This window comes from Anomaloglossus baeobatrachus, chromosome 4, assembly GCF_048569485.1.
Source record: "Anomaloglossus baeobatrachus isolate aAnoBae1 chromosome 4, aAnoBae1.hap1, whole genome shotgun sequence".
NCBI classification, from domain to species: Eukaryota; Metazoa; Chordata; class Amphibia; order Anura; family Aromobatidae; genus Anomaloglossus; species Anomaloglossus baeobatrachus.
Window position 1 is genome coordinate 615,124,627 of NC_134356.1, and position 23,441 is coordinate 615,148,067.

Below are 23,441 nucleotides of genomic sequence, written 5' to 3' on the forward strand. Positions count from 1 at the left end.
GACGGCCAGAGGAAAACCAGACGGCCAGAGGAAAACCAGACGGCCAGAGGAAAACCAGACGGCCAGAGGAAAACCAGACGGCCAGAGGAAAACCAGACGGCCAGAGGAAAACCAGACGGCCAGAGGGAAACAGACGGCCAGAGGGAAACAGACGGCCAGAGGAAAACCAGACGGCCAGAGGGAAACAGACGCCAGAGGGAACCAGACGGCCAGAGGGAAACCAGACGGCCAGAGGGAAACAGACGGCCAGAGGGAAACAGACGCCAGAGGGAACCAGACGGCCAGAGAAAACCAGACGGCCAGAGGGAAACAGACGGCCAGAGGGAAACAGACGGCCAGAGGGAAACAGACGGCCAGAGGGAAACAGACGGCCAGAGGGAAACAGACGGCCAGAGGGAAACAGACGGCCAGAGGAAAACCAGACGGCCAGAGGGAAACAGACGCCAGAGGGAACCAGACGGCCAGAGGGAAACCAGACGGCCAGAGGGAAACAGACGGCCAGAGGGAAACAGACGGCCAGAGGGAAACAGACGCCAGAGGGAACCAGACGGCCAGAGAAAACCAGACGGCCAGAGGGAAACAGACGGCCAGAGGGAAACAGACGGCCAGAGGGAAACAGACGGCCAGAGGGAAACAGACGGCCAGAGGGAAACAGACGGCCAGAGGGAAACAGACGGCCAGAGGGAAACAGACGGCCAGAGGAAAACCAGACGGCCAGAGGGAAACAGACGCCAGAGGGAACCAGACGGCCAGAGGGAAACCAGACGGCCAGAGGGAAACAGACGGCCAGAGGGAAACAGACGGCCAGAGGGAAACAGACGCCAGAGGGAAACCAGACGGCCAGAGGGAAACCAGACGGCCAGAGGGAACCAGACGGCCAGAGGGAACCAGACGCCAGAGGAAACCAGACGGCCAGAGGGAAACAGACGCCAGAGGGAAACAGACGCCAGAGGGAAACAGACGCCAGAGGAAACCAGACGGCCAGAGGGAACCAGACGGCCAGAGACCCATTATCCCAACTGGTGAATCATAGAAAAAAAAAAAAAATTGGAGACAGAACTGTCTTTTGTCACTGAAACAAGAAGAAAAAAAAAATATTGCAAAAGCCGTCAGCCTGACACACGGAGAACATCAGCTCATATCGCTCCTTACAGAGGGCTCTGCAGCAGGTTATTAGGGGCACAAGGGGGTCGCTGTTTCCTCAGCGCCCGGATCTCTGCCCGCCACAAAGATGGCGCCTCTGAACCCGGAAGTCTCCCCTCAGCATGTGATCTCGCGAGCTATAGACAGGTGTTCGGTGGTTGCCAGGGTCGCCTGGTTACCGGGCCTGTGGCTGGGAGGACGGCCCGCCGGAGACGGATACACCGCCCCTCATCCCTCCCCCGGGAACAGACGTCTACCTGACCACGGTGACGTGTCCTTCACCCGACGGGGGCGGCGGCGGACAGCACCGGGAGGCGCGGAGGGAGCAGGTACCGTGCGGGGGACGGCGGGGAGGGGTGACGTCATGTACCGGGAGACCGAGGCTTCTGTGTAGTGATGTCATACGTGTGTAGGGATGTGTGGTGTATATGGGTAGTGATGTCATACGTACGTGTGGTATAAAGGGTTGTTAGTGATGTGTTTAGCTTTATACAAGTGTATAGTGACGTGTTTATAAGGGATATAGAGATACACACACACACACACACACACACACACACACACACACACACACACACACACACACACACACACACACACACCCCTTATCCCCCTTAAAATTCTGATAGAACATTAAGTATTTCTCCCAATATATTATCCCGGTTCTCCATGCTGCTGTTATACACGTGTTTATTCCCTTTGGGGAAAAAAAGGCAAAACTGGACATAATTTCACTCAGAACCCCAAAATGGGCACAAGTGTTGTCCCCTCCTCTTAATATTTGGCTGCACACCCTTTGGAATAAATAACTGCAATCAATCGCTTCCTATAACCGTCCACAAGCTTCTTCCACCTCTCACCTGGAATTTTGGACTCTTCTTCTGCAATCTGCTCCAGGTCTCTCATATTTGAAGGCGTCTTCTCCCAGCAGCAATTATAAGATCTCTCCACTGGTGTCAATAAGATTCAGACCCGGACTCATTGCGGCCACTTCAGAACTCTCCAGCTCTTTGTCTGTGTCAGCAGTGGGGTCCTCCTGGGTCTCCTCCATAGTCAACATTTGAATGAAATGAAACGCTGAGGGTACTTTCACACTTGTGTTCAGCGCAGTCCGTCACTATGGAGAATAGCGCAGTCCGTTAACGCACTGCGCTATTCTCCATAGACTTGTATGGACGACGCACTGTAACACAAGTGTCAGCGTTGCATCCGCTGGACAACGCAGTGTCGTTATTTTGATGCTGCGTCGGGCGGAGGGAATGCTGCATGTAAAGTTTTTTTTTGCATGGCGGAAACCTTTTATTTTTCACTGCGCATGCTCATTTTTTATTTTTTTTTTTTTAAATCAGACACTTTATTTTGTTTCTCGGTGGCCGAATGTTCAGCAGAGCGCCCGGCCGCCGGCATGTGAGAGCGCTCAGCTGAGCGCCCGGCCGCCGGCATGTGAGAGCGCTCAGCTGAGCGCCCGGCCGCCGGCATGTGAGAGCTCTCAGCTGAGCGCCCGGCCGCCGGCATGTGAGAGCGCTCAGCTGAGCGCCCGGCCGCCGGCATGTGAGAGCTCTCAGCTGAGCGCCCGGCCGCCGGCATGTGAGAGCTCTCAGCTGAGCGCCCGGCCGCCGGCATGTGAGAGCTCTCAGCTGAGCGCCCGGCCGCCGGCATGTGAGAGCTCTCAGCTGAGCGCCCGGCCGCCGGCATGTGAGAGCTCTCAGCTGAGCGCCCGGCCGCCGGCATGTGAGAGCTCTCAGCTGAGCGCCCGGCCGCCGGCATGTGAGAGCTCTCAGCTGAGCGCCCGGCCGCCGGCATGTGAGAGCGCTCAGCTGAGCGCCCGGCCGCCGGCATGTGAGAGCGCTCAGCTGAGCGCCCGGCCGCCGGCATGTGAGAGCTCTCAGCTGAGCGCCCGGCCGCCGGCTTGTGAGAGCTGTCAGCTGATCGTTCACAATAGTCTGTTGCCAGTAAAACTGTAAAGAAAAAAAAAAAAAAGCTATCCGTTGTGCCATTATATGCAACGCATCCGTCACACAACGCAATGCAATGGATGCCGTTCAACGCAAGTGTGAAACTAGCCTGATAGTTTTCACTGCCACTGATGCCCCCTGAGCCTACAGGACACCATGAATTTCTTTGGACCTTGATTGGGGCTACTTAACCACCATCCCGACTATCCGATGTTGCAATCTTTCGTCAATTTTTTTTTCTGCCGTCTCAGACAAAGGAGATTAGCAACAGTGCCATGAATTGTAAACTTCTTAATTATATTGCACACCGTGGACAAAGGAACATCAAGATCTCTGGAGGTGGACTTACAAGCTGGAGATTTTTTAACAATTTTGGTTCTTGAGTCCTCAGACAGTTCTCTTCTCTTTCTGTTCTTCATGTGGCACACACAATGCAAAGTTGCGCCAGCTTCTCCCCCTTTTTATCTGGTTCCAGGCATGATTTTTATATTGCCCACACTTGTTACTTGCCACAGGTGCGTTTGAACGAGCATCACATGATTGAAAGAAAGTTGTTTAGCCACAATTTTGCCCCGACCATTTGTGAGAAATTGTCTAATTTTCTTTTTTTCAGTTGTTTCTTGTTCCAATACACACAAAGGAAATAATCGTGTATAGCTAAACATGGGTATTTGCAATAATTTTGAGAAAAACATCATTTCTGGAACAATTTCAGGGGTGCCAACACATTTGGTCACTGTGCGTGCCGTCCAGCTGTGTCTTCCATGTCCTTAGCGGTGGCTTCTGCTCTTTCGGGGGTCACGTTGCCTTCAGTTGTGGCTTATAGTGTTCACACGTTATAGCCGGTGTTATACTGGGAGGTCGCGGTCTGCTCCAGATTAGCGGCCCCTCCGCAGTCTCCCACCGTCCGCTCCCCCATTAGTTAGCAGCACCGTGTGTAGACGCCCACTGCTCATCATTCAGCTTTCTTGGGTGCAGATATAAGAATTAAAGGGAACCTGTCACCAGTTTTTTGACTATTAAACCAAAAGTGTCACCTTCTGCAGCTCCTGGGCTGCTTTCTATGAAGGTGCACCTTGTTGCTGACCCCCTTTCCAGACTCCAAAAAGAACTTTATAAAATCCCACCGTGTTGTATGCTAATGACCTATGGGGCTCAGATGGTCGGGCTCTATATTGGCTCCTGTCCCTCCTTGTGGCCTTGCTCGCCGTCCTCCTGTCTTGATTGACAAGGATGGCGTCGTCATCATCATCCACACTGCTGGCCGAGTTTTGCGCAGGCACAGTTCGCTCTGCCCCTATCGCGGGCCGAGCATAAAAACAGTTTCCCTTGCGGGCGCCGGTGATGTATCTGCGCAGGCGCGAGATCATGGTCGGGTACGAGGATGACGCTGCTGGTCAGGTCATGCACAGCAACGACCATGATCTCGCGCCTGCGCAGATACATCACCGGCGCCCGCAAGGGAAACTGGTTTTATGCTCGGTCCGCGATAGGGGCAGAGCGAATTGCGCCTGCGCGAGACTTGGCCAGCAGTGTGGATGATGATGATGATGATGACGGCGGCGCCATCCTTGTCAATCATGACAGGAGGACGGCAAGCAAGGCCACAAGGACGGACAGGAGCCGAAATAGAGCCTGCCCATCTGAGCCCCACAGGTCATTAGCATACAACACGGGGAGATTTTATAAAGTTGTTTTTGGGGTGTGCAAGGGGGGGTCAGCAACAAGGTGCACCTTCATAGAAAGCAGCCCATGAGCTGCAGAAGGGGATACTTTTGGTTTAATAGTCAAAAAACTGGTGACAGGTTTCCTTTAACACTAGAAGTCCCAGAGAGGGGTCATTTGACATTTCTACTATTGGAACCCTATGGAGCTCGAAATTCCTGGGACGTCTAGTGTTTAACCCCTTGCACTGGCTGAGCGTTTGCTTCAATGTGTCAGTTTGGGCTTTGGGTTCCTTCTCGTGCTCATTCATGTGTGATGTCCACACGGATCTCCATAGCTTCCATTTCTCACATCGTGAGGATGAAGACCCGACCAGGTCACGTGTGATCACTTCACGGCCCGGTCACATCTTCATCTTCTAGACATTAACAATGAAGGTTCCCAATCCGAGACTTTAGAAATAGCAGCTTATCTACCAATATATTGGGAAATGTCAGAACCTCTCGCTGGGTCGTGATGAACCCAGAGAACCGGTGCAGCCTGTCGTCACTGTGAATTGCCCAGAGCCCTTGTGTAAAGCTGCTCTCTGTTTTCTGCGCAGGTGGAGACATGGGGAACATTTCAGTGCACGAAATCCGGTAGCAGAGAAGCAAATATGGGTTGAATGTGATTACAGATCGTCAGTCCAAAATGGGAAGGTGAGTAACGGACCTGAGGATGAGTGGCCGGTGTGCGGACCGCAACCACGGCCAGAGTGGCTGTACAGCTTAGATTACGGTCTTCAGCCTACAGATATTAGGCCCACACATATGCACACTCCGCTTAGCCGACTGTGCATGTGTTCTCTGGTATAGTGCTGAGTTATCTTTCCTTTTGCCCCCCTCCCCCTGGCAGTGCAGAGAACTGCAGCCGCCCCATACACTTTCCCCTCGCACAGCCTTCTCCCAGCCCCCAGCCACCAGGGAAAAAAACAGAGAAAGGGTCACAGCTCTGCATCAACACCAATTCTCAGAATTTGGACCCAAGCCACCAAAAAGTGCAAATTTCTCTATTTGTGGAATGATCTGAGAATGACTGCCCACAACATTTTTGTACTGGAGGGAGCAGGCAGTGAGCCCCCTTTTCACAAATATCGGGTATTTGTAGTACTCGGTATGACAAAGTACTAGTGGTTCAGTCAGTCACCAGTTCAGTGGTCCAGTATATATTGTCTCTCATGGCTTAAAAGGAATCACCAGGCTTTTGCCACCTAATCTGAGAGCAGCATAATGTAGGGGCAGAGATCCTGATTCCAGCGATGTGTCACTTACTGAGCTGCTTACTGTAGTTTTGATAAAATCTGCAGGAGATTATCACTAGAGGACTAGTAAACCTGCTGCCAGGTAGTCCTCCACGTTTATGAGCTCTGTATTACCCTGCCCCCACCACTGATTTGCGGCTGTTTGTGTACACTGTGCATAGGCAGAAACTGGCCAATCACTGATGTGGGCAGGGTTATACGTACATACTTACTAGGCTTCTTAGTGCAGTTTTGATAACCTCCTGCTGATTAAACAGTGATTTAATCATTGCAGGACTACTTGTCGTGCTGCAGGTAGTCCAGCATATTCATGAGCTCTGTATAACTGCTAAATCTGCAGCAGAGAAAACAATGATTTTATCAAAATGACAGCAAACAGCTCAGTAAATCACTGGAATCAGGGTCTCTGTCCCTACATTATGCTGCTCTCAGATGGGGGAGCAAAAAACTGGTGACAGATTCCCTTTAAATAAGGGAATATTCAGTCTTTATGATTTCTGATCCGATTTTAAGTAGCTGAAATCTCTGTGCAGTTCCAAAGGGCCCTGATATCTCTCCAGAGACCCTTCATTGTGGAAAGTCGTCTTCATCTGAGATGAGGCCACATTAAATGATCATATTTTGTGTTTTCTTGTTTCCAGGTTAAGCATCTCCTGCCTCCTTCCCGCTTCGTGGCACTTTAGTATATCCCCCGGCGGGTGCCCCCGTGCCCTGAATACTACTCTGCGGCAGCTGGTGATTATTGGCACCGTGGTTAGCGTCCTGTTCTTTCTCATCTACTCTCTGCTACTGGTCAGGACTAAGTACAGCCGATCCCAGCGAGACCGACACTATCACCGGTAAGACGTCTGCTAATGCAAATAGCATTGTAAGGAAAAAGATCAGCCTAAGGCTATTGTTCAAGACAAACTGGTTTCCATAAGAAGTTGCCCTTTGTGCACTGGATCTTCCCATGCCATTATATTCCATCACATTATTTCTCTGTACAGTGTATTGGCTTCCTGCCTCCTGCGCAGCGTTATCTTGCACTTCTATTTATCTACTTTTAAGCAATGAAATGATGACGTCTGGTGTTACCCACCCTACTCCACCTGTAAGAGGAGTGATATAAGTAGTGTGATTACCGCGGCACTAAACAACCACCCATCAGCCCTGTCTGCTGGTCGGAGGTGGTTTAATTGCCTGTTCTCGCAGGCGGACCGCTGTAACCAGGCACACTCAGCGATCAGCGATCATTCATTATACACGGGCGGCCATACTCCAGTCCTGTTTACACTGCCGAGAATGATGATCTATTCCGCAGCATAAAAGATCATTTCACCCCATAAATGATTGTTCAGCGGATGATCTGCAGCCTGTTTACACTGCAAGATTATCATGGACCACACGTTCCTAGGATCACTCGATCACAGTAATTTTACAGTGTAATTTCACATTGAGCAAAAAACCCACTATTACTAAACCTTTGAATGCGTCTGTTGCCCTGTGGACACCCAGCACAGTACTGGGGAACGGTAATTCCCAAATTTGCAGAAGCATCACAAATAATATATTGTGTGGGTTGGCTATTAGGAGCAATGGGCGAACACACCGGACAACTAGTTATTAGTGGATTCGTTGGGGGGGAGCACTCCCTCTGCGTCTCCCCACTCTCCTCACATGCAGTTAGGTCTAAAACACACGGCATGAAAATCGGAGCGAATGCAGTGTGATAAAACATCGCATTCCACTCGGACCAATATTACTATATGTGCCAGCACCCATGAGCGATTATTTTCTCAGCCCTAATTGGACCGAGAAAAGAATCGCAGCATGCTGCGAGAGCAATGCAAGACTCTTTCTCTCGCACCCATTCAAGTCTATGGGGCGAGAGAAAAATCGCACTGCACTCGCAGTACACCGTTGTAACGCGAGTGCAGGGCGAGAATGGCAATAGCCGGCTACAGAGGAGATAGGGAGATAAATCCCTCCCTCCCCTACTCGGCGCCGGCCCGCCCCCCACAGCTGAGGTCCGATCGCATGATCGGACCTCAGTCGCATTGACACTCGCATGACACTCTGCTCCCGCTGTGCTGCCAGCCTGAGCCGAGTGTCATGCGAGGATCGAAGTAATGACTCGTGTGGCCCCGGCCTTACACAGCAGCAGTCCATCAATCGCCTCCCAAAGGACCAGGGTGAGGCGGGCGGGGGGACACATGTACATATTTTGTTTTTATTTTAGTTTATATTTAAAATGAATTGGCTTCTATTTTATTTTGCTTTTCCATGGTAAAGCTTCACCATTGTCATCTGATGACAGATCCACTTTAAAGCGCCACTCCAGAGTGTGTTTTTTTTTTTTTTTTTTTTGTTTTGCTACCGCTGGAGCGGTGCTTTAAATTCCCCTGTATTTTATACCCTTCTTCTGTTATCACTATCAATCCAGTCGGCTCCGGCGATTTGTGACCTGCTGGCAGCTCCAGGGTTTTATGAGGCCGGAGGTTACAGTTCAATACAACTCTATGTGAGCCTCGTTCTCCCTCTCATAGACTTGTATTGACAGATTGAAACATAACTGGTGACATCCGGCCAGTCAAAAAGTCACAGGCACAAAATGGCGCGGCGGGACCAGATAAGCCAATAAGGATGAAAATGCCAGAGCGCGAGTATAAGACAGCTTAGATTTAAAGCACAACTCCAAAACCTCTGCAGTGCTGCTTTAAAGGGGTCTTCTAGGATTACGACATAGGGGTCTGTGTTTTTTCAGAAACAGCGCCTCCCTTGTGCAGAGGTTATGTCTGGAAATGCAGCTTAGTCCCTTAGAGTTTAATGGAAGTTTATTTTTTGTTTTTTTTTTCTTCATCAGAGACCAAATCTTTTGTGGATGTACAAGCCTGGATTCTGCATGTGGTTTCCCTCAATTTTACTGTTTTACTCTTTAGGTACCTCGCTCGTGTTACCGACATGGAAGCCACTGACACAGGCAACCCCAATATCAACTATGGCATAGTGGTGGACTGTGGAAGCAGCGGATCCCGGATCTTTGTATACTGCTGGCCCCGACATAATGGCAATCCCCATGACCTGCTGGATATAAAGCAGATGAGAGACCAGAACAGGAAGACTGTGGTGATGAAGATCAAACCAGGTAATGACCGACACGATGACATCCAAGCCCTGCTTGTGGGTTACCGGGTCATCGTTGGGGTTTGGAGTCCTATATATAATGTGTATGGGGGCCTCCTGACTCCCTGACAACAGCATGTATCGAGGATGGGGACCTAGCGAGACAGGTGGGACCCTCCCCATCAGATAATTATCACTACGGATACATTTGCCACTGATGATAAGCACATTATGAGATTGTTTGGCAACAATAAAAAGCTGTCATTTTTCACGCCGTGTAATATCTTCTGACCACATCTGAGGATATTACTCTATGGACGTTGCTTAATCTGACTGTTCTCAATTTTCAACTTATAGTAACATTTGTTATATTTGACATTTTAGTTTTGGTGGTTTTTTTTTTAAGAAAAAAAAAAAGATCAAAAAGCGTCAGCAAACTAAGAAACCAATTTAATACAATATAGTGGGTCACAAGGCAAGTAATTGATGAAATCCGGGCCGTAATCCGAGAGGCCCCTCATGTATACTAAGCAGCTACGGGTATCTGTCCGGATACAAGGGAGATTACCATGTGGGTTTCCTAAAGACTTCACTAATCTCAGACCTTGGCATATTTGTTATAAATCCAGATGAAGCGGTGCGGGCATTATCTGCTTAAGCTTCTCTAATATGTGACGGGACAATTACAGTATCACTCTGGGAGTAGCAAGAATGTATAGATCATTTCAGGTAATGACGTTATCACGACATTAAAGTCCGGGAGGTCTGGACGCCGTTTCCAAGCCATTTTTCTGTGGCGGGTGATCGGCCAGCAACAGAAAAACATAGGGAAATCCAAGGGATAGGGAAGTAAAACCCTGCGTCTAGGGAAGGGGGAGATGGTGACCCCTGACCGAACCTTCCGCTGGTCCCTGGGGTCCCTCAACACCCTAGATAAGATCCGCATCAATGACCCGAGCCAGATACCTGACCCTAGGTATCCCTAGTGCTGTGCCCTAAATAGGGAATGGATGGGATGAGCTCTTAATCAACCACATTAAACACTAAAGGAAGACACGAAGTTTAACAAAGCTTCAGCAACGATACAGATGAGAGCAAGCCACCTGCTTGCAACCAGAGCTTGAATGAATTTAATAATAATAATAATCATCATCATAAGTCCAGGGAAGATGGAAGTATTTAAGCACTAGGGGAATACTGATGATCAGCAGCTGGACAGAAGTTTAGCTCCCCTGGTTTCTAAAGGGGAATAGATCAAAACCCAGCAGGAAAGGGACCAAACGCAATGAACTGACAGCAGGAACAACAGAAAGTCAGGGAGTATTTTGCGCAGCCAAACACTGTGACCTTCTATTGCCAGAAACCACATGACTGTCTATCACCCATGACACCATCTCTGCGCAGAGGGTCTCTTTTGCCCACAATACAGAGCCGAGTAAGTTCCCCCACCCCACCATTGATTCATGGCTTGAATAGTTATGGGGGAATGTGAATGTGTCATCAGGAAATGATTTATGTAAACATTCTGATTTAAACAATATCACTTTCTACATTTTTTTAATAAAAAAAAAAAAAAAGCCTTGTAATTTTGAGCTGCAGGAGCATGGCTGATAAACGGCGCTGATCCTCACAGTTCAACTCCTTTAGATGCTGTGATCAACAGCGACCGCAGCACCTAAAGCGTTTGACAGAGGGAGAGTCCTCCCCCTGTCACACCAGCTGGGAACCTTCAGAGAGCCCACTTGTCTGTCATTTTACAATGAGCTTCATATTGATTATCTCCAATATGTCCCCGTGTGTAGACAGGCAGAAGAGACTCACCGATTTTTGTGACCTCCATGCTCGTCTTCTGCACGTTGATGACTGATGCTGATATCATCAATCAGCGCTCATTTTACCGTTGCAGCTTTTCCATGTAACGTGACCTTACTTATCGCTGATCTCTTTAGTGGCGGACTGCCATCTGTAAGTAGCCAGGAACGCTGCCAAAGCAACCACTCGTCAGTTCATTCATTACTAATTGATATGTATGCTTTTACGAACATACAGTTAGGTCCAGAAATATTTGGACAGTGACACAAGTTTTGTTATTTTAGCTGTTTACAAAAACATGTTCAGAAATACAATTATATATATAATATGGGCTGAAAGTGCACACTCCCAGCTGCAATATGAGAGTTTTCACATCCAAATCGGAGAAAGGGTTTAGGAATCATAGCTCTGTAATGCATAGCCTCCTCTTTTTCAAGGGACCAAAAGTAATTGGACAAGGGACTCTAAGGGCTGCAATTAACTCTGAAGGCGTCTCCCTCGTTAACCTGTAATCAATGAAGTAGTTAAAAGGTCTGGGGTTGATTACAGGTGTGTGGTTTTGCATTTGGAAGCTGTTGCTGTGACCAGACAACATGCGGTCTAAGGAACTCTCAATTGAGGTGAAGCAGAACATCCTGAGGCTGAAAAAAAAGAAAAAATCCATCAGAGAGATAGCAGACATGCTTGGAGTAGCAAAATCAACAGTCGGGTACATTCTGAGAAAAAAGGAATTGACTGGTGAGCTTGGGAACTCAAAAAGGCCTGGGCGTCCACGGATGACAACAGTGGTGGATGATCGCCGCATACTTTCTTTGGTGAAGAAGAACCCGTTCACAACATCAACTGAAGTCCAGAACACTCTCAGTGAAGTAGGTGTATCTGTCTCTAAGTCAACAGTAAAGAGAAGACTCCATGAAAGTAAATACAAAGGGTTCACATCTAGATGCAAACCATTCATCAATTCCAAAAATAGACAGGCCAGAGTTAAATTTGCTGAAAAACACCTCATGAAGCCAGCTCAGTTCTGGAAAAGTATTCTATGGACAGATGAGACAAAGATCAACCTGCACCAGAATGATGGGAAGAAAAAAGTTTGGAGAAGAAAGGGAACGGCACATGATCCAAGGCACACCACATCCTCTGTAAAACATGGTGGAGGCAACGTGATGGCATGGACATGCATGGCTTTCAATGGCACTGGGTCACTTGTGTTTATTGATGACATAACAGCAGACAAGAGTAGCCGGATGAATTCTGAAGTGTACCGGGATATACTTTCAGCCCAGATTCAGCCAAATGCCACAAAGTTGATCGGACGGCGCTTCATAGTACAGATGGACAATGACCCCAAGCATACAGCCAAAGCTACCCAGGAGTTCATGAGTGCAAAAAAGTGGAACATTCTGCAATGGCCAAGTCAATCACCAGATCTTAACCCAATTGAGCATGCATTTCACTTGCTCAAATCCAGACTTAAGACGGAAAGACCCACAAACAAGCAAGACCTGAAGGCTGCGGCTGTAAAGGCCTGGCAAAGCATTAAGAAGGAGGAAACCCAGCGTTTGGTGATGTCCATGGGTTCCAGACTTAAGGCAGTGATTGCCTCCAAAGGATTCGCAACAAAATATTGAAAATAAAAATATTTTGTTTGGGTTTGGTTTATTTGTCCAATTACTTTTGACCTCCTAAAATGTGGAGTGTTTGTAAAGAAATGTGTACAATTCCTACAATTTCTATCAGATATTTTTGTTCAAACCTTCAAATTAAACGTTACAATCTGCACTTGAATTCTGTTGTAGAGGTTTCATTTCAAATCCAATGTGGTGGCATGCAGAGCCCAACTCGCCAAAATTGTGTCACTGTCCAAATATTTCTGGACCTAACTGTATATAATATTATTATTATTATTATTATTATTATTATTATTATTATTATTATTATTATTATATTATAATATAATAATAATTTATTATAATATTATAATATAATAATATAATATATTATAAAATAATTATAATAATATAATATTATTATAATAATATATTATTATTATTATTATTATTATTATTATAATATTTTATTTTTTTTCCTACTAGCTCCATTGCATTTCAAATACAAAACCTTTAGGAGCAGTCACTTATAAGAGATTGCTGGGGGTCCAACACTTTGTCCCCCCCTCGCTCAGCTGTGATCTGTGCCAGCAGATGTACGGGGCACACTATATTTTTTTGGTGGCCGTTGCAGAGTATAGCATTTTAGCTCCCATGGACATTTTAGGATGTTTTCTTCTTTTCTCAAGGCTGATGGAACGATTACATTTCTACAGTATGAAGGCCTATCCCCGGCTGCATCGTCGTAAATTAGTCTTGTCGGTACTGTAATGATTTTCTCAGCCACTGCCTGATGAGGACCTGTGATTTATGATAGGACTTTGTCATTGCGAGTCCTGTGCTGCATAATATTACAACTGCACTGCCTGTATCCCGCCTCTAGGTGGCTCTGGTGTTCACATTACTGCATCATTCGTGGTTTCTGGTGCCGATGATGGGTTCAGGCCTCATGCAGGGGTTGCAGTCACATCTGGGCCCAGGGGGTCGTAAAAGGTCCTTTTTACCCATATGAAGAGATCAATACTAATAAAGGCCAGTGATAGTTGGCTCTGCTGGAGATTTTGCCTCAGTGCCCAGAAGTTTCACCACTGCCTTGAAGGGATCTATCTGATATCTGCACATTCCAGACGTTCGCTCCGCAAGCCCCGAGGAATCCCAAACCTTCACATCACTGACAGGTGACCCCGGAGGCCCCATACACGCGCCCGTCCTCATTGCTGAGCTTCATCTTTATTAATGTCATCCATACTTCCCTCCAGCTTTTCTGCAGTGTCAATAATCTGGACTGGCCAAACCAGTCTGCGGGCAGAAGATAGGAAGAAGGAATTGTCTCTTGTAGACGACTGTAGGAAATGAGCCCTTTTAACCTCATAAGTAAGAATGAGGGAACGTGTGAGCCATAGGCAGAAACCTACTGAGAAAAAATAGCTTAGAGTTACTTACTGAGTGGTTAGATGTAGGGTCGCTGCCTCCAATGGGTGGCACTGGGAGGCAGTTTTCCTTTTTTTCTGGAGGAGGGCTTTACATGCACCATCTGGTGGTCTATTTCCCCCAGTCCAGTGCTAGACTATTGGAATGAGATCCCCCATCCCACACTAGCGGCCATCCTTTATAATTACAGATGGCTCTGATGTTCCTGGCAGCTCCGTATCCTGCTATTTGTGGTGAAGGTGTGATAGATGCCATTGGTTTCCAGCACTGGCTGGTCTCCCGCCCCCCCCCGCACAGCTGCTGTCTGTATTCTGCGGCCCCTGCGTGCCGAGCGTTGGACCATCACATCTGTGCTGCCCACCATCAGGCTGGATATAGGGCAGTGGCCTCTAGTAAGGTGTCCTCATGTTGCTGTTTCACTGCGATCCTAAGCAAGGAGTTGTGGTGCTGAAATGTGAACGCTGCATGGCCCCGGGCGTCTCCTGCACTGTGTGTCACCCCGGATCTCCAGCAGCTTGTCATCCCGAGTAGTTTCAGAGAACGACGGCTTTATCCAGAAACTCATCTCCCTTTGGTGCTGCACAGACATTAAAGAAAGTTGAGAGTTAAACTACTTAAAGGGGTTGTCCACTATGTTTTGTTACTTTAAATTTAGACCCATGGTGGTCTGAAAGTAAAAAAAAAATATATACAAAACTCCCCTATCTAACAGACATCCCTCTGCACTGTGGCTCTGTTCCTTGTCTGTCTTTTTGCTTTCTCTTGTGGCCACAAATATGTGAATGCTGCAGCCACTGATTGGCCGCAGCGGTGAAGTTCCATCCAAGCTGGAAGGACCACCTCCTAGTTCTTTCTTCCACACTTTACCCAATTGCTGCAGCCAGTCGGCCTCCAGCCCTCCTCCACACTTCCTCTTACTTCAATTGGGGTCCAGTAGATTTCTGTATCTCTATTTCTTTATCGTTCCTATGGGAGACCCAGACCATGGGTGTATAGCTACTGCCTCCGGAGGACACACAAAGTTACTACACTCAAAACGTGTAGCTCCTCCCTCCCAGTATATACACCCCCTGCTAGCCAGTCCTAGCCAGTTTTTTGCTTTGTGTCAGAAGGCACATGCATCCTTTTTTTTTTTTTTGATTTTCATTTTTTCTACAGATTTGGAAGAAAAGCGGGTCCACTGGACCCCCGGCATGTCCCTTCACACCCCCCTGGCGGCGGTGCTGTTAAGGTTGATTCAGGGCAAGAGCCCTTCATGCCGCGCTCCTTCACCATCCCATGCTGGGGCTCTGGCTTGAAGTGGGAGCCAACACGGTTCTCACTGCTTTGCAGGAGACCGGCCTCCATCCGCAGCCCTTTGACAGGACCCTGCTGGACGGAGCACTGGACCCCCACCCCACCAGGGACTGGACCCTGCGTCTCAAAGCTAAGTATAGAGACGTTATTCAGAGGGTCCTTCTGCAATGTGGGGCACTTTATTAGGGGGACAGTGTTTGACTTTGATAATGCTGCTTGTACTGTGTTTCCGGCCGGTTCCACTGTTTTTTTTCTGTGTACCGCGCCGATGATGCCTGATTTTCGGCCGCATGTTTAACTCTAGGGCCCGGCTTCAGCCGCGGCCTAGTTTCGTTTTCGTTCCCCTGCATGTCAGTCATGCAGGGGGACGCTGCAGCACCGCCCGCCGGCCGCTCTGCACAGGGGAGGACACTCCTTGTTGAGGAGATGATTCCCTCCCCTGTACATTTCTTAGCCCTCCGATTCCCGCTCCTGGGTTAACCCCCGCCCTCCCCCCTCACTCTAGCGCCATTTTCTCAGCGTTCTTAGTACGCTGATCGGCGCTGGCTGCTCTGCAGTGCAGAGGGAGTGAATATCTGGGGGGGGGGGCTGGGGGTCCAGGCTTGGAACCTGGGGGGGCACTCACAGCGGCCTGACAAGTCACAACCTCTGGTTGTGCACTTTTATATACTATCAGGGCATCGTGAAGGAGTTAATTCTTTATTATAGAACCTCCTCCTCAGCAGCATGTCTCACTAGGAGCAAAGCTCCAAGGCTGTACACTACATGTTCTGCATGTAAGCTCATATTGCCTGAACCGGCACAGGCCATACTGTCATGGTTCTTAGGTGGTGGTGCCTCAGCCTGGAGTCTCCCCAGGCTGAACCCCTGTCTTGTGTTTTCTACACATTCTAGACAGAGCCCCCCACCTCTGCAGCAGGTCTCACAGAGCGAGGCTGCAGGCTGTTTTTTATTATCCACTGCTGGTAGTCTCGTACGGCTGTACCGAGCTCATAACCGCTGTGGCCCCTCAGCTTGGAGCCTCATGCATGGTCCCTCCAGCTGCTCCGGGTTCGGTGGCTGACCCCTGGGGGAATCTCTTTTTCCAGGGGTCGGCTGTCCCGGCATCCCCTGAGCATGCAACCCCCTTCTCAGGGCGTTTTCTGCTTGCTCAGCAAAGCTCACAGACCCCGTCCTCCTGACAGGGAGACGCAGGGTCCCCTGTCCTCCCCGTCCTGCAGCTCCGATACGAGCTGACCCACTGGACGAGGAGGATGTCTCTATCAGGGGCTCGGACGCTGCTTTACGTACTTTGATCCGTCCGTAGATGACGGGGATGCGAATGATTAGATTGTGTCCATTATATTGGACCTCCATCCGCCTGTATCAGGGGAGTATTCCCCGCTGGCAAAAAGGCATCAGTATACCTTTAACAAGACGAGGAGTGTGTTCCTTAACCACTCCAGTTTTCAACCCGCTGCGTCCAAGCCCGCAGCCTGTCCTGCAGATCCCACAGCGGGGTTCTGCTGCCTGTCTCCCCCTCCCATCAGAGGTGGTCAAGGAGTGTACTCATTCGCCAAGCGTGGCCACTCCGGTGTCCAGACTTTCAGCCCGGATAGTTGTATCAGTGGCTGACGGCACCTCTATAAGGATCCCACGGTACATTAACTTTGTACTGGACCTCAATCCGCCGGAGTTACCTTATCTAGGTGAACACAACGTGTGTTCCTTAACCACGCCAGTTGTCAGGCCCCTGTAACCAGCCCAGGGTCCGCTCTGACAGTCGCTTCCCATGAAGCGTGATTCTGAGGACTCGGTTTCCCCCGTCCACCAATGATGGTCAAGAGGTGGGCTCATTCACCTCAGGTGGCTCAGCCCGGACCGTTATGTCAGTGGCTGATGGCTCCTCAGAGGAGATGCATTCCCTCACAGGGACTCTATGCCCAAGACGGTTGCCTGAACTTCCAGACTTCAGTCTTTCCATCCTCTGCCAAGTCTGCCATGCTGGACACCGCACAGCGGTGGTTTTGGCTACTTTCCTCGCTATCCGCAGGTGTGGCTTCGGCAATGGAAGGCAGATGCCTCTATAGAGGTTCCTTGCTGGGCTCCCCTTTGGTGGGACCAGTCTCTTCGGAACCAACTAGATGAAATTTAGGAAGCTCTCGGCGACGAGAGTTCTTCCTTGCCACAAACCTAAACCAGGGCAGGAATCAGTTGAGCTTTTGGTGGTTTCCGTTCCTCCTTCTGGTCGTCCTCTAGCTCGGCCTTAGTTCATAGAACCAAATGGCTTGAAGCTGCGTCTTCAGAAGACCGCAGGAGCTGCTACCTCGGAGTCAGCTTCCTCCGAGCTATCTGGCCACGCCAACCACCTCCTTGGTCGGTGGCAGGCTCTCTCCACTTGGCGACGTATGGTTCTACCACGTCTCCGTTCAGTGGGGGCGAGTTTATATCTCCCATGGCTACAGGATGGAATTCTGTCCACCCGCCAAACAGATTTTTTCTGTCAACTCCTCCCGGCTCCAAGGCCGCCGCCTTCTCACAGGCCGTGGCATTTCTTGCAGGCCAACGGAGTAATTGTTCCGGTTCCCGACTGGGAACGGTTCTGAGATTTTTGCTTAAATCTATTTCTAGTCCCCGAAGAGGGCGGTGCCTTCCGACCTGGATCTTTAGCTTTTCAAGCATGGTCAGGTGTGGCGTTTTCACATGGAGTCTCGGTCTTGTTCCGTGTGTTTTTCACCGGATCAATCAAGAACCCAAGGAGATTCCCTAGCAGCCATCGGCATCAGGGATGCCTTTCGGCAAGGATCAATCGCAGTTTCACACCAGCGTTGACTACGTTTTGCCATCGGAGTGGTCCAATTCGTGGCTCTTCCCTTTGGGTTAGCCACGGCCCCTCGAGTATTCTCCTTGGGGCTGCTGTGATTAGGGTCCTGCACCCCTAGGGGTTGGCAGTGATCGTTTGCCCTGGACGGTTTTCTTCTCGGGGTTTCATCCAGCGCAGACTCTTAGTAGAGTACTTCGCTTACTCTCGCCACTCTAATCTATTCGGGTGGCTTGTCATTCTGTCCAGGTCCACTCTGACTTCGCACCAGAGGTTTTCAGGGACGCAATTCGAGACTCTGTCGGCACTTGTGAAGCTGCTCTTAGTCGATCAGTAGTCCCTCCGGGTCGACGTCGTTCTATCAGACACCAAATAAGGTGCTGGTCAGACGGTGGCGTCAATGGAAGCGATTCCTTGCCCAGTTTCTCCTGCGTCCTCTGAGACTGGAGGGTTTCCGCTGTACACGCGACCTCCCTCCTTCTCGGAGTGGTGGCTTCGCCACTGACCAGGGGCTCCTTGCAGTGGTGGTTTCGGCCACTCTGTCTCAGGGATGCTCCTTCCTAGCCCCGTCCCGGGTGATCCTCACCAGGGTGCTGGTCTTTCCGCCTTGGGAGCAGTATATCTCCACCGTGGAGCGCAGGGCGCTTGGACTCTGTCCGATTCAGCCCTCTGGTTCAATGTGCTGGAAATCAGGGCTGTATTTCTAGCTCTCTAAGCCTTCACCATCTGTTGGCGGCTAGGCACATTCGAGTCCAGTCGGACAACGTGACAGCGTTTTCCTACATCAACTTCCAGGGCGGGACATTCAGCCGTCTGGCAATCTTGGCGGCTCATCATTCTTCAGTGGACAAGGGACTCCTAGTCCACCATATCCGCAGCCCACATCCTAGATGTGAAAACTGCGAGGCAGACTATTTCAGCTGTCCAACCGTGGTCCATTGCGGTAGGCACACTGGTTCATGATTGATCCCAGCTTCGTCTCTACCTCTTGCCCAGAGTCCTGCGCAAGATCAGTTAAGGGGGCCGTCGGGTCATTCTCATTCTCCAGACTGACCCAGGCAGGCTTGGTACCCTAACCTGCTCCTTCTGTCCGTTGGATTGCCATGGCATCTTCCGGACCGTTCAGACCTTTTCTCAAAAGGGTCCGTTTTTTCCGTCAGAATTCTGGATTCTCAGATTGACGGCGTAGATCTTGAGTCCTGGATCTTGGCGACTTCTGGTATCCTTCCTGAAGTCATCTCCGCTATGACTCGAGCTTCAAAGTGTCCTTTGACCTTTTTAGCCTTGCCGACCCTCCTGTCTCTTTCACAGTCCGGTTTACAGCTAGGACTATCCCTCATAAGGGACAGGTCTCGGCTCTGTCAGTATGTGCCAGCGGCGTATCGTCCGGCTGGCTCCGGTGCGCTCCTTTCAGGGCGCATCTCACATTATTCCGCCTTTCCTGCGGCCTATGGAGCCCTGGGACCCTAATCCGGTCCTCCCGGTTCCCAGAAACCCCCCTTTGCGCCTCTTAGGGAGGTTTCTTTGTTTCATCTTTCACAGAAAGTAGTCTTCTAGTGGCTATAATTTCCCGCCAGAGAGTTCTAGCTGTACTCTCTCGGAGTCACCCCCTTCTTGGCCTTTTGCATCAAGACAAGGTGGTCTCCGTCCGACTCCGGACTTTTTTCCCTGAGGTGGTTACTGCTTCCACCTTATCCGGGGCAATTTTCCTGCCTCCCTTTTGTCCGGCTCCTGTTCATCGTTTGAGAAAGCGTTGCATATCCTGGATCTGGTGCGGGCGCTCCGGATCTATGTGTCTTGCACCGCCGTTATTAGGCAGTGCACCTCTCTCTGGTGCTGACCGCTAGTCAGCGTAGCGGTCTCTCGGCATCTAAGCCGACCCTGGGTTGTTGGCTTAGGTCGGCCATTTCCGAGGCCCAACAAGTGTACTCAAGTGCCTTCCCCGCCGGGGATCAGAGCACATTTGATCAGACCTGTCGGTGCCTTTTGGGCTTTCAGGCTCCAGGCTACGGCTCAGTAGGTCTGTCAGACTGCAGCTCGAATTAGTCTGCATACTTTTTTCGAAGCTCTATCCAAGCCATGCTTATGCTTTGGCAGACGCGGGCTTAGGCAGACGCATCTTTCAGGCGTCTGTCGCCCATTTGTGAAGTTAGGTTTTGCCTGCTTCTCAGTTGTCTGTTTATTCCCACCCATGGACTGCTTTGGAACGTCCCATGGTCTGGGTCTCCCATAGGAACGATAAAGAAAAAGAGAATTTTGTTTACTTACCGTAAATTCTTTTTCTTATAGTTCCGTCATGGGAGACCCAGCACCCTCCCTATTGCCTGTTGGCAGGTTTCTTGTTCCGGTGTCTTCACCGGCTGTTATTGTTGTAGACAGAGGTTCCGGTTCTTCCGGTTTTTACTCTGTCTCTTCTTGTGGGTGGATGTCCTCCTTCAGCTTTTGCACTAAACTGGCTAGGACTGGCTAGCAGGGGGTGTATATACTGGGAGGGAGGAGCTACACGTTTTGAGTGTAGTAACTTTGTGTGTCCTCCGGAGGCAGTAGCTATACACCCATGGTCTGGGTCTCCCATGACGGAACTATAAGAAAAAGAATTTACGGTAAGTAAACAAAATTCTCTTTTTTTTTCTTTTAAAGGGAACCTGTCACCCGATTTGGCCCCTATATATGCTGCGGCCACCACCAGTGAGCCTTTATATACAGCTTTCTGGAATACTGTAAATGAGTCCAGGCCGCTCTGTAACATGAAAGACTTTCATTATACTCACCTATGGGGTGGTCCAGCCCGATGGGTGTGGTTGGTCTCCGGTCCGATGCCTCCTATCTGTGGCGATCTCCGATCTCCTTCTACTCAGCCCAGGCCGGCATTGCGCTCCTGTGCACACACACTTGTTTCTGTCCTGCTGAGGGCAGTTCAAAGTACTGTGTTGTGCAGGCGTGAGGAAAGGTTAAAGACCGCATGCGCACTACAATACTTTGATCTGCTCTGAACAGGAGCACAATGGAGGCCTCTGTGGATAACGTAGGACCCATCATTCACACGGGCTTCAGAAGGAGGACCGCAATCACCGCAGAGAGGAGATACGTGACCAGAGAGAGGAGGTGCCGGACCGGAGAGCAGCAACACCCATCACAGGACCACCCCCTAGGTCAGTATTAGAAAGGTGGGGTTTTTTTACGCTCTACAGAGCGGCCTGGGCTCTTGTATACGGATTCTCGAATGCTCTATATAAGGGCTCAGTGGTGGTGGCCGCAGCTTATAGTTGCCAAACCTGGTGACTGGTAAGACCACCATGGATCCATTTTTGGAGAATAAAAATAAATAGTGGACAATATATTAACCCCTTTAAGGAAAGACGATGACGTTATGATGGTTCTAATTTTCTGTATGTTTGGTGAGCCCTAGGCATTTTGTTCTCAAATAATAATCATATAAATATAAAATGAAACTTTTTGCTGTAATTAGCCATAAAGACATGTCTGAGCGGCCAGCTCTGTATTTCTAGGTATTTCCGAGCTTGCCACCACCCCAGAGAAAGCCAGTGACTACATCTCGCCTCTGCTGAACTTCGCTACCAGCCACATTCCCAGGGAAAAGCACAAATCCACCCCCCTGTATATTCTGTGCACGGCGGGGCTCCGGATCCTGACCGAGAGGTGAGCGGCCGGAACTTCCTAAAAGACTCGCTTCATTTCCAAGCTCACAGGGTTACGCATTTCTCTGGCGTAGGGCTTCACCACACGAGGCCTGACATCTTGCACCGCTATGGAACTACTCATTGGTGGTTCACCAGAATGTGGAAAATTAGTATTGCCTCAGCACAAGATGGTTTGTTTTGTACTTTTGCAGACCTCTGACCTTGTGTGGTTTGGCTTCTCTGTAAAATATTTCCTCCTACGTTTTTTTTTTTGTTTGTTTTTTTTTGGGGTAAATCTGCATGTGACCCACATTACTTGCCCACAACGTACCACACATGTACTTAGTGCAGGTGTTTGTTTCAGCCAGCAGGAGGCGATACTTGAAGATCTCCGGACAGATATCCCCGTCCATTACGACTTTCTGTTCTCGGACTCCCACGCTGAAGTCATCTCTGGAAAACAAGAAGGTATGTACGGTCGATGACCCAGACCCTAAGGAGTTCAGTCTTCCTCCAAAAAAAAAACAACTATGTAATGTTTGCATTGTGTATATTGACGTGTGCCTCACAGCCATTTGTTGGATTTTCTAGGAGTGTACGCCTGGATTGGCATCAATTTTGTTCTCGGTCGCTTTGATCACATAGAAGATGGTGAGAACGTTTCCAGTGAGGAGAACTCCTTAGAGTCATTGCTTTCTTTTTTTCTTACCTGTTACTTTTGATCCCACGCAGAGGATGAAGCAGTGGTCGAGGTTAATGTACCCGGCAGCGACAAAAAGGACGCCATATTACGCAAGCGGACGGCTGGCATTTTGGACATGGGTGGGGTCTCCACTCAGATCGCATATGAAGTACCTAAAAGTGTAAGCTTTGCCTCCTCTCAGCAGGTCATTATCAGTAATACTTTACTTTTTAATTTGCTTTTCTTTTGCTTTTGCCTTTTTCTTTTTTTATCCCAGTAGTTTTGTTTTTATAGTCACCAGGGACAGTATGACACCTCTCATGCTGACATAACGTGTGTAAGTTACTCCTGTGGGTTTAAGTAAGCGGGCTACAGACGGGGCGATGTGCGAATCCTGCATGTGGAATTATCCCTCCACTCCAAGATAACAACAAATGCATATCATCTGATACAGAGATACTGTAAGGAACCACTATTTTTCTGCTTTCCCCAGAAGTAGGGAACATAAAAAAAACACTTAAAGGGAACCTGTCAGCAGATTTGGTGACTATAAGTTGCAGCCACCACCAGTGAGCCCTTATATACAGCATTCTAACATGCTGTATATAAGAGCCCAGGCCGCTGTGCAGAACGTAAAAATCATTTCTTTATCGTTCCTATGGGAGACCCAGACATTGGGTGTATAGCTTCTGCCTCCGGAGGACACACAAAGTACTACACCAAAAAGTGTAGCTCCTCCTTCTGAGCCTATACACCCCCTGGAGAACCAGATCTAGCCAGTTCATTGCTTTGTGTTCAGGAGGCATACATCCACACATGCATTCTCATCTGATTTTTCATTTTTGGAAAGAGTTTGAAGAAAAGCGGGTCCAAGTCTGGACCCCCGGCATGTCCCTTCTCACCCCACTGTGTCGGCGGTGCTGTTAAGGTTGATTCCAAGGCTGGAGCCTTACATGCCGCGCTCCTTCACCATCCCTCGGGCTCTGGCTTGAAGTGGGAGC

General features: G+C 49.3%; 1 protein-coding gene across 2 annotated transcripts in view; it reads left to right on the top strand.

Annotated features, from left to right (window-relative positions):
• The first annotated feature begins 1,287 nt into the window (after nt 1-1,287).
• ENTPD4 (ectonucleoside triphosphate diphosphohydrolase 4) overlaps nt 1,288-23,441 on the top strand; it is a 55,968-nt gene continuing 33,814 nt past the window's right edge. The window contains exons 1-8 of one of the 2 annotated variants that reach the window (XM_075346249.1): nt 1,288-1,472; nt 5,365-5,461; nt 6,705-6,902; nt 8,985-9,190; nt 21,627-21,777; nt 22,123-22,226; nt 22,350-22,409; nt 22,491-22,645. In XM_075346249.1, coding sequence (XP_075202364.1) covers nt 5,454-5,461; nt 6,705-6,902; nt 8,985-9,190; nt 21,627-21,777; nt 22,123-22,226; nt 22,350-22,409; nt 22,491-22,645 — 882 coding nt within the window. In that variant the 5' untranslated portion in view covers nt 1,288-1,472; nt 5,365-5,453. The remainder of the gene's footprint in view (nt 1,473-5,364; nt 5,462-6,704; nt 6,903-8,984; nt 9,191-21,626; nt 21,778-22,122; nt 22,227-22,349; nt 22,410-22,490; nt 22,646-23,441) is intronic. The other variant, XM_075346251.1, reaches the window with a different exon arrangement.